Consider the following 10,982-nt stretch of genomic DNA (forward strand, 5'->3'; position numbering starts at 1 on the left):
GTTACACAATTCGTTGCCCAACCCTTCAAAAAAGGTGAGTTAGGGTTATTGCTTGATCGATAGATTGCTGTCTGCACATATGCTTCTCACGTATATTGTTCTTATCACTTATTGACTAATACGCCTCTCAGATCCAGGTCTTCGTCATGGCGGGCTCCGATCTCATTGACCATTCCCCCCACCATCCCACTAAAGCCGCACGGCTTGATAGCGCATCGAATGTCATTTTGATCGACAATTACGATTCTTTTACCTGGAATGTTTATCAGTATCTGGTCCTTGAGGGCGCCACCGTCCAGGTGTTTCGCAATGATGAATTGTCCTTGGAAGAGTTGATCGCCAAAAAGCCGACCCAATTGGTCGTCAGTCCTGGTCCGGGCCATCCGACAACCGACGCTGGAATCAGTAATGCTGCAATTCAATACTTCAGTGGTAAGGTACCGGTTTTTGGTGTCTGTATGGGTCAGCAATGCATTATCTCTTCCTTCGGTGGCAAAGTCGATGTCACAGGCGAGATCTTGCATGGTAAGACGTCGGTGATAAAACATGACGGCAGAGGTGCATATGAAGGGCTGCCGGCCTCCCTAGCCGTGACCAGATATCATTCCCTTGCTGGAACACACTCAACGATTCCTGACTGTTTGGAGGTAACGTCTTACGCCCAGTTGGGTGAGGACAGTAACAAGACCGTTATCATGGGTGTGAGACACAAGCAGCTTGCAGTGGAAGGCGTCCAGTTTCATCCTGAAAGTATTCTCACCGAGTACGGCCGAGGGATGTTTAGGAACTTCCTCAAACTTACGGCGGGCACATGGGAGGGTAACGGCAAACAATCCAGTGCACAGAGTGGCACTTCTGTTGTTACTGGGTTGGCTGCCTCAAATAGCACGCCGAAGGTAGACAAGAAGACTTCCATCTTAGAAAAGATATATGATCACCGCAGGGCTGCTGTTGCCATCCAGAAGACTATTCCTTCGCAACGGCCTGTGGATCTTCAGGCTGCTTTCGACCTCAACATTGCTCCTCCACAAGTCTCATTCCCTGCTCGTCTAAGACAATCACCTTATCCATTGTCTCTTATGGCTGAAATCAAGCGCGCTTCCCCTTCCAAGGGTATGATTGCAGAGAACGCGTGCGCCCCTGCCCAGGCTAGAGAGTACGCTAAGGCCGGCGCCAGCGTTATTTCTGTCCTCACTGAGCCAGAATGGTTCAAAGGTAGCATTGACGACTTGCGTGCCGTTCGTCAGAGCTTAGAAGGAGTTACAAATAGACCTGCAATCTTGAGAAAGGAATTTGTCTTCGACGAATATCAGATTCTAGAAGCCCGTCTTGGTGGGGCTGATACTATTCTGCTCATCGTGAAGATGCTAAGCGTCGAGCTTCTCACAAGATTGTATCACTATTCTCGCAGCTTAGGAATGGAGCCTCTCGTTGAGGTTAATACTCCGGAGGAAATGAAGATTGCGGTCCAGCTTGGAGCCGAGGTGATTGGCGTGAACAACAGAGACTTGACAAGCTTCGAGGTTGATCTCGGCACCACGAGTCGTCTCATGGATCAGGTTAACGAGAATACTATTGTTTGCGCTCTTAGTGGAATTTCCGGGCCCAAGGATGTCGAGGCTTACAAGAAGGAAGGCGTCAAAGCAATTCTCGTGGGAGAGGCACTTATGCGGGCATCTGACACATCTGCTTTTGTTGCAGAGCTTCTCGGGGGGACATCCGAGAAATCTGCTAAAACTTCTCGAACCTCGCCTTTAATCAAGATCTGTGGTACACGATCTGAAGATGGGGCTCGGGCGGCAATCGAGGCTGGTGCTGATTTAGTTGGTATTATTCAGGTACATGGACGAAAGCGAACTGTTTCAGATGATGTTGCTCTTCGAATTTCTCAAGTTGTGAAGTCCACGAAGCGACCTGTCCCTCATGCCGCTTCGACGACTCAAGGAACACCAACTGCAGCTTCGGTTGATTACTTTGATCATTCCACTAATGCCCTACGCCATCCCAACCGCGCTCTGCTCGTGGGCGTGTTCCAGAATCAGCCATTGTCATACATCCTGGAGCAGCAACAAAAGCTTGAGCTCGACGTGGTTCAGTTACACGGTTCTGAGCCATTAGAATGGACTAGATTAATACCGGTGCCTGTCATCCGCAAATTCGGTCTTGACGAGACTGGAATTGCACGAAGAGCCTACCACACCTTGCCCTTACTTGACTCTGGAGCTGGTGGCTCGGGTGAATTGCTCGATCAGTCCGGTGTTCAGAATATTCTGGACAGCGATGCTGGCCTGCGTGTTATCTTGGCTGGAGGATTAGATCCCACAAATGTTGCCGACACCATTAGGAAGCTAGGAAAATCAGGTCACAAGGTTGTTGGGGTAGATGTCAGTTCTGGTGTGGAGTCGGACGGCGTTCAGGATCCAAGTAAAATCCATGCCTTTGTGCAGGCAGTGAGAGGACTTCAACAGTAATCCATAGGCTTTTTTGTTCTCAGATACCAGCAACTTGTCACAGATCCGCAGCGATGATCTTTAATGAGTTTCATTTTGTCTTTCGAGTAATGACTCTACACTTCATTTTCGGGCCACAATTCACTTTCGGTTTATGAGCTAGTTCCAAGATCCAATTAACTGTCTCAAAGCAGATGTGTTATTGCCAACAGTTCTGTATAGACTCAAGGTTTGCGCACAACCCTCGAACTCTCACTTTGAAGTCATACCAGGAATGTGCTCATTGTTGCCAGTTTGACCTTAGGAATCATCCCGTTCTTACGGACTATTTCTTTCCCTACTTTCATCTAAGCTAGCTCTTTCACTCAGCCTAGCTGAGATGTAGTTTTTGCCAGATCATCTGATTTCCTTGTCTACAAGTTCTTTCCGACGATTTACCCATCCTGCCTCAGAAACCAGCCGCCCAACTACACTCATATATTCAATATGGGCAAGTCTTTTGCAAGGGTTCACTTATGCTCGGCTGGGAGGCTCGGAGACAGCGGTAATAAAATTCCGCAATGGGTTCAAGCAAACGGCGGAAGGTATTCTAAGCAAGTCATTCACGATGTGACGCACCTAGTTACAGCCAAGGACGCCTATATGAACAACATCCCTGCAGGTTAGTCCCCAAACCTACATTGCTAGACTTTTGATTTCCTAACGCATTCGAGTAAAGTCAAAGAAGCCAGACGTCTCGGGACTGTTAAGATAGTATCATATGAATGGTTGGAGGATTCTCTACTTTCCCGTACCCGGACACCAAAACGGGAAAAGGCATATCTCATTGAGAATATCCTAAAGGAGGAAAGGAGAGCTGCAAAGGAGAAAGCCAGGAAGACCCCAAAGCAACAGGGTAAGTCTACAAAACAGGCAGCAGGCAAGCTTACTAGTAAGCTCACCATGAACATATATACCCAATGACATTTCATTTCTAAAGCAGGACTCGTATATTGATGTTAGGAAAAGCAAATATAAAAGGCCCTTTAGGTGTCAACCGTGGGAAAAACGCAGGCTCCACTACATGTATGTCCTCTGCTCTATGTGTATGAATGGCTTAGGTGCTGATGGTGAGAAAATATAGCGGGACATCATGTTTACACGGACATGACAGCCTGTCTAACATACAAGGCAACGCTTGTCCGACAGACAATCGCGAAGCGTAACGAGAGATTCCAGCTTACGGTTAGTTACATATCTGAATTTGGTCCTTGACGACAGATTGTGGTGGTTAATCTATTCTCCACAGCCAATACTGATAATTTGGTAACTACAGATCTACGAATCCAATGGTAAACCGTGTACGTATGAAACCGAATGCAAATATAGCCGTGTTGGTAAATCAAACTCCCAGATCCTTGCTCCAACCGGAAGCAGCTTGGACACGGCCCTGACAGCATTTGAACGGGTTTTCGAAGAATATACGGGAAAGAGCTGGGCGCTACGTGAGGACGGAATCCTGCCCGAGCCTAAGAGAGATAGTGAAGGTAACCTCGTACCTCCCCATGAGGGCTGGTACATCTACGAAGCCACCACGAACATGTTCCTCGACTTCATCCAGAACGGCTCGACCAGCAGCGCCGATGCATTTGGAAAGTAATCTGGAAGTGGCAGTTTTAGTCGAGTTTTTGACTAGTTTAGTGCTACTGATGGACGAAGTCTACTTTGTTTCACTGCCAGCAACCATTAGTAACCAGCCAGAAGCTCCCCTGTCTCTTTCTTGTACTTAGAGCTTCAAATGCCGAAGCTACAAGATTCTCTTGCTTGATGCCATCTTGTCTCATATGGCTGCCCGGTACATTCGGAAGAGAACTTGTATATGGGAGATAACATGAAGATACAACATCAGCGGACATCCATTCGGAACACCTAGGTATCTGTTTCTCTAGACGGGTATACAATAGTAAACAGTGATGTTAAACAGCTAAATGCTAACCTTTTTAAACCTTCCAACACCTTAAGCGCCAAGACAGACTTTCTTGTGTCTTCGTAAGATAAAGATACATCGCACCAAACCGTTGCAGCCGTCGCCAACGAACCGGCTCACAGGTAATCCTTCTTCCTGCTAGTCCTGGTGTACTGTGTAAGAGCCCATTCAACATCACCACTAGAACCTTTCTCCAGGGATCCGCCGCGGATCTCGAACAACCTCATGGTCATACGTGGACCAACTTCGGCCAGTTCAACGTCCCGATAACTCGTCTTCACGAACACGTGGTGCCGCACTTCGATGCTGTCCTCTCTGTTCACGAAGCTGACGACACGGTTGCCAACCTTTCCAGCCTCGCGCGGAGGGAAGAGATGCTTCAAAATTTGCACTACCCGAAGGCCCAGTTTGGTCTTGAATCCCTCAAAGATAAGGTGGGGGTAGCTCTCCGACACGGTCCCACGGGCAGCATTGGGGATGTCTGCACGGAGAACGACATTGTGAAGTGAGAAACTAGCCGTCGGTCCATGGGGTAGGTGAGAAATGGTCATCGCCGTGGGGGTTCCTCGATGTTCATGCAGGAGAACCATATCTGTCAACGCCGCAGCATTGGCACTCGATACAAGATCTGGGAGCACAAGACCACCACGGTTCAGGCGAATCGATGTTGGAAGAAGCAGACGGATTTCCTTTGCGAATGCGCCTAAGCGGACAGACGGGTTTCGAGAAGTTGTGACAATGGGACGAGGATCGACAATTCCGGATGTGAGGGCATATTCATCGTCAAGGTCTAGCATATCCGCATCCTTATCTTTCTTATCCGTGGTAGGTAAAGACTCGTCATATTTGAAATCTTCGCGAAGCTGTTTATCGTTTGCGATGGAAGGATCAAGGGGTTTTCCAGAAGCTAGCGAAGCCTTCAACTGGGCTCGCTTTTCGGCGATAGAGGCATCGCGGAGAAGCAACGCTCTCCGATAAAGATAGTCTCGGCGCTCACGAGCTTGACGGCGCTAAGAAACAGTTAGTAAAAGTCTTCCAGTTCACAGGAAAGAGATTAAAATCATGACAGGGCCAAAACGTACAAGCATTTTGTTTGGATGGATGTCTTTTAAAAAACTGGTTGAAGCTTTGTCTTTGGCGGGCAACTTTTTTTAATTGCATTGGTGGTCCGCATAGGCCACCGTACTGTGTGGGATTTGGCGGCAAATAGACCGATAATAAAACGAGGTGAGCCGATCGCAAACCATCGAATCGCCGAGTCCTGTGAATTACAACTTTCCACCATCGAGGACAGGCCGACTCACTTTCATTAGGCTTTACGGTGAATTAGGGACTTGGTTACTGATCAGTGAGAGTTACATGTGAGTTTTTCTCAAAGCATCGCCCATTCCAGACCAGGAAGAATTCATCGCTGAGATTAGACCTAAGCCTCTCATTCTTCTTGCCCCTCTACTGTGGCACGCTGGGTTATCTTATAAATCAAGACAGATTTCCCTACCGCCTCGTTTTCTTCTTCAGCAACTGAGACGGCCGGTTGCCCTTAACGCTCTTTCACCTCCAAATTCCCCCAAACGATATATCAGGAAAGTTCGTGTATGACCGACTCGTGACTCTGATTTGTGGTGGACTGGGCGTTTCGGCTTTGCACCATTCCTGCTTTCCAGATCTTTGATAGCGCCTTATTAGGAGTTTTTTTGCCACTCCCGGGAGAGCTTTTTAATCTGGATTTCGATCGATGATGGCAGCTCTAGGCGATGATTCAAGGGATTTGGATGACATAACTGGTGGTCTCCGCCCGCGGAGGCATGACGATGACGATGACGGCTCGGATAATGGGGATGACGACCTAGAAAGTACAAATAGTGCTCCAGCTGCTGGGAATGCAGAAAATCAAAGACACACAGAGGAGGAAAAGGAGCTTCCGCCACATGCATGCGCGTAAGTATCATGGTATATTACTAGATTGAAGTTTAGCTAACTCTAGATCGCCTTGAAGATATTGCGGCATTCATAATCCGAGCAGTGTTGTGAAATGTCTCTCATGCAGCAAGTGGTTTTGCAGCGCTCGTGGAAATACCTCGTCCTCTCACATTGTCAACCATCTCGTTCGAGCACGACACAAGGAAGTGCAATTACACCCTGCCTCGTCTCTCGGAGATACAATTTTGGAGTGCTATAATTGTGGAACTAAGAATGTCTTTCTTCTTGGGTTCATCCCAGCGAAGTCTGATACGGTCGTTGTATTACTATGCCGTCAGCCTTGTGCCGCCATGCCGTCGTCCAAGGACATGAACTGGGATACTTCTCGTTGGCAACCACTAATAGAAGATCGTTCGTTTCTGCCATGGCTTGTAGCTGCGCCATCTGACCAGGAGCAACTGCGAGCTCGCCACCTCAGCCCTCAGCTCATTGCGAAACTGGAGGAAATGTGGAAAGAAAACTCCCAAGCCACGTTTTCAGATCTCGAGAAGGCCACCGCTGTAGATGACGAACCTGCCCCTGTTCTTTTGCGGTATGATGATGCTTTCCAGTATCAGAACATTTTTGGACCACTCGTCAAGATTGAGGCGGATTATGATCGAAAATTGAAGGAGTCACAGTCGCAGGATGGGTTGATTGTGCGTTGGGATCTTGGTCTCAACAACAAACATCTAGCTAGCTTCATTCTACCAAAACTTGAGCTTGGAGACGTCAAACTGGCTGTGGGAGACGAAATGCGACTGAAATACACTGGCGAACTTCGGCCCAAGTGGGAAGGGGTTGGATACGTCATCAAGATCCCGAATAACCAGTCTGATGAGGTTACTATTGAATTGCGAGCAAAGGGAGATCATAAGTCGGTGCCTACAGAGTGTACACACAATTTTACTGCCGACTATGTATGGAAGTCCACCTCCTTTGATCGTATGCAGCTCGCCATGAAGACGTTCGCAGTTGATGAGATGAGCGTTTCTGGTTACATTTTCCATCGGCTCCTTGGTCATGAGGTCGCTGCTGCACCAATGAAGACCCAGATGCCCAAGAAGTTCAGTGTCCCTGGGCTTCCAGAACTAAACGGTAGCCAGATCAACGCAGTCAAGAGCGTCCTACAGAGACCTCTGAGTCTTATTCAAGGACCTCCGGGAACCGGAAAGACTGTCACTTCAGCTACCATCATTTATCATCTTGCCAAACTTAATGGCGGCCAGGTCCTAGTCTGCGCTCCTTCCAACGTCGCTGTTGATCAACTCTGCGAGCGTATTCACAGAACCGGTCTGAAGACAGTGCGTGTAACCGCCAAATCCCGTGAAGATGTGGAATCTCCCGTTGGCTTCTTGTCTCTGCATGAGCAAGTTCGCTTGAATGATAGTAATATTGAACTCCTGAAGCTTAATCAGCTCAAGTCGGAACTCGGGGAGTTGTCGAGTCAGGACGAAAAGCGACTGAAACAGCTCACGCGGTCAGCGGAGCGCGAGATTCTGAACAACGCTGACGTTATTTGCTGCACTTGTGTCGGCGCTGGTGACCCACGCCTCGCGAAACTCAAGTTCCGCACTGTATTGATTGACGAATCTACTCAATCAGCCGAACCGGAGTGTATGATTCCATTGGTTCTAGGATGCAAGCAAGTTGTCCTCGTTGGTGATCATCAGCAACTTGGGCCCGTCATTATGAACAAGAAAGCAGCTAAAGCAGGTCTCAACCAGTCGCTTTTTGAGCGACTCGTTATTTTGGGTTGCTCACCTATCCGCTTGAACGTGCAGTACCGTATGCATCCCTGTCTTTCTGAATTCCCTTCGAACATGTTTTACGAGGGCTCTCTGCAAAACGGCATTTCATCTATTGAGCGTCTTCGTCGTGATGTTGACTTCCCATGGCCCATCAGCGACAATCCTATGATGTTCTGGTCGAACTTGGGTAATGAGGAGATTTCCGCCTCTGGAACATCTTATCTCAATCGTACAGAGGCTACAAATGTGGAAAAAATTGTGACCCGTTTCTTCAAGGCTGGTGTGCAGCCTCAAGACATTGGTATCATTACCCCTTATGAAGGCCAGCGTAGCTACATCGTTAGCTCCATGCAGGCAACTGGTACCTTTAAGAAGGAACACTACAAGGAAATCGAAGTTGCTTCCGTTGATGCTTTCCAGGGACGAGAGAAGGATTTCATCATCCTGTCTTGTGTGCGTTCCAACGACCACCAAGGCATCGGTTTCTTGAGTGATCCCCGTCGTCTCAACGTCGCACTTACACGAGCGAAGTATGGTCTAGCGATCCTTGGTAACCCGAAGGTGCTATCTAAACATCCCTTGTGGAACTGCCTGTTGCAGCACTTCAAAGAACGGCATTGTTTGGTTGAGGGCCCTCTGTCCAATCTTCAGGAATCCCTAATCCAGTTCAGCCGCCCTAAACAGGCATATAGAGGGCCCCAGCGATTCCAGATGGCTTATAACCACGCCTCTAGCGTGACAAGTGGAATGATGAATGGAAGAAATGGCCACCGCAACGACTTCCACGACACCGGATCCGTGGTGGGCTATATTCCTGATGATGTCTCCTCTGTACACTCTTCTGCTCTTGGTGGTGTTGGTATCCCTTCAGGATATCCTCCTATGTTTCAGAACTTCGCAGACTCTTGGCCTACCCTCCAAGGAAATCGTCGGGCCAATGGTAACAGAGGGAAGGGAGCACCTAGCATTGCTGGTGAATCCATTGCGGCGACAGAATCCGATGTTACTGCAAGCATCATCGATGGCAAGAGTGTCGACCAGGGCGGCGTGAGTCTCGCTGGACTAAGTATCCATGATATGAGCAAACAGCCCAGTCTCAGTCAGTCCGACCGTTTGAAACGCTATGTCGAATCCGGTGCTCGCGAACCCTACAAGCCTGGTGTTGCTGATAATAACAGCATCTTTGGTGGAAGCTCAGCCAGCATTCGTGTTACTCGTGGTGTACCAGGTCATATCATTGATGATGACGACACACGCAGCGTTTCTACGGCGTTTGCGAGCCAGGTAGGGGGAAACTACGACTGATTGCGGTAACGTTGCGTTGTACGCTAGTCTGGGTGGCACCAGAACCTTGCAGCTCTCGCAAAAGCCCGGGATACGACTGTTCGCAGCACTGTTGGGCCACTCGAACATCTTTCGGTGACCTGAGAGGCCGCTCGAGTTGTTGACCGTCTTTTTGGGCATGACAAACCCGCACCTTCAGGGTAGCATCAATGGAAACATGTCTCAGCCAAATGGTGGAAGATGGAAACTATTCCTCGAACCTCGTATCTCCCTTCCACAATACATATATCTATATTAAGATATCACCGTTACCTTCCCAGGGGTCCAAGTAATGACTGTGCCATTTGTGGGGTGAACATATCCAGTATCCTTGGCAGGAATATGGTCCTCCGTGAAGCAAAGCGGGAGTGGTAGTGGTCTGGCATGCATTTGACACCTGTCGAATTGATCCTTAGCTGTCAAAGCTATGTCATTTGATGATTAATGGAATGCCCATAGATTCGTTCGGCTTGCAGGCGACTTCTCAGGCTACAGGAAAGCTTAAATTTCACATGCTGATGGCGAGAGTGAGCTCATCTGAAGATGCTATGGATCATTACTTTCTCTTTTATCTTTTTTCCGTCTCAACTTGTGTTATTTCAATTTTCTTGACTCTCTCAGTAGCTCTTTTGCTTTGCTTGTGACACTGTCATGGTGATGCCGTCCTCCTATATCCTTGGAGTGCGAGTAATTGTTTGCCTTACATTTGTTCACACGATTTGATCTTTGTCGGCAGGAGGACCTATCCTATGACTCGCTGCCAACTATGTCGCTAAGCCCTAGCAAATGAAATATGATTGTTGCCTTCGTTTATACGCTATTTCTGCACTAATACCTCAGAGAGCAACACGTCCTCAGCAGCCGGACCTTTGTTATTTTCACTGTAGGCTCACAAAGCCCTACCATGGGCTGGTAGAATCACGCTGAGCTGGCTATCTTGTGGCTGTAAATGACCAGATTAAACCGCCCTGCAGCTCAGAAGTAGGCATCTACAAATTCTTACCTTGGCACCATCTAACCGAAGATCAGGATCTAGTAACCTCTTATGTAGTCTTCTAGATAACAGCTGAAAAAGTAAACCTACCCACCAACTCAGCCACAGAGTAGATGAACAGCGATTGATCCATTATCGTCCTTTAGTCGGCTACATTGGTCCAGCTGGATCGGTAATAGCTGAGAGTGACAGGATTGGCTCATGCATCTCGGGTTGTCGCGGCCGAATCTGATATTGCAAAGCTGCGCCACTGGGGGATCGACCACCCTTATTCATCCTTGAGGGCTGTACTAGTAGTACTAGGATCTGAGGTGCATGCATGATTCTAATATTATCCATCATAATGATGGTGCCTGTTCTTTCCTATGCACCAGGTTATGTTTATTTTTATTTTTTTGACGTTTGAGGTGATGCTTAGCTTGCATTATTGTTCTGTGGCTGACGGTACGTTGGGTTGTGCTCACGGTACAGTAGTTGTGCTGATGGTGCAGATAATTAAAGATGAAGTCAATCCGTCAGGGAGACTTTTTTTAAAAAAA

General features: G+C 48.1%; 4 protein-coding genes across 4 annotated transcripts; 3 read left to right on the forward strand and 1 right to left on the reverse strand.

The window, feature by feature from the left end:
* The first annotated feature begins 33 nt into the window (after positions 1 to 33).
* BDV27DRAFT_115968 (bifunctional anthranilate synthase/indole-3-glycerol-phosphate synthase) lies at positions 34 to 2,672 on the forward strand. Its single transcript, XM_032064662.1, has one exon. It carries the CDS (start codon positions 147 to 149, stop codon positions 2,469 to 2,471), a length of 2,325 nt encoding a protein of 774 aa, XP_031927418.1. The 5' UTR covers positions 34 to 146; the 3' UTR covers positions 2,472 to 2,672.
* A 264-nt stretch (positions 2,673 to 2,936) lies between these two features.
* Positions 2,937 to 4,089, forward strand: BDV27DRAFT_145411 (BRCT domain protein; the record flags this gene model as incomplete). The annotated part of the gene is made up of 5 exons (XM_032070403.1): positions 2,937 to 3,111; positions 3,169 to 3,381; positions 3,453 to 3,515; positions 3,574 to 3,674; positions 3,766 to 4,089. The coding sequence occupies 5 exons, from the start codon at positions 2,937 to 2,939 to the stop codon at positions 4,087 to 4,089; spliced, it is 876 nt and encodes a 291-aa protein (XP_031927419.1).
* Positions 4,090 to 4,338: 249 nt separating this feature from the next.
* Positions 4,339 to 5,426, reverse strand: BDV27DRAFT_128670 (snoRNA-binding rRNA-processing protein IMP4; the record flags this gene model as incomplete). Its single annotated transcript, XM_032067030.1, has 1 exon — positions 4,339 to 5,426. A coding segment is annotated over one exon (894 nt), but the record flags the coding sequence as incomplete, so codon positions are not given.
* Positions 5,427 to 6,154: 728 nt separating this feature from the next.
* BDV27DRAFT_145413 (putative regulator of nonsense transcripts) lies at positions 6,155 to 9,431 on the forward strand (the record flags this gene model as incomplete). Its single annotated transcript, XM_032070404.1, has 6 exons — positions 6,155 to 6,354; positions 6,413 to 6,509; positions 6,540 to 6,611; positions 6,642 to 7,748; positions 7,785 to 8,120; positions 8,160 to 9,431. The coding sequence occupies 6 exons, from the start codon at positions 6,155 to 6,157 to the stop codon at positions 9,429 to 9,431; spliced, it is 3,084 nt and encodes a 1,027-aa protein (XP_031927421.1).
* Between the last annotated feature and the right edge of the window lie 1,551 nt (positions 9,432 to 10,982).

Source organism: Aspergillus caelatus (assembly GCF_009193585.1).
Source record: "Aspergillus caelatus strain CBS 763.97 unplaced genomic scaffold BDV27scaffold_92, whole genome shotgun sequence".
Taxonomy (NCBI): Eukaryota; Fungi; Ascomycota; class Eurotiomycetes; order Eurotiales; family Aspergillaceae; genus Aspergillus; species Aspergillus caelatus.

Excerpts from the sequence above, each read along its gene's own strand:
- BDV27DRAFT_115968 (XM_032064662.1), top strand. The coding sequence starts at position 147 with ATGGCGGGCTCCGATCTCATTGACCATTCCCCCCACCATCCCACTAAA.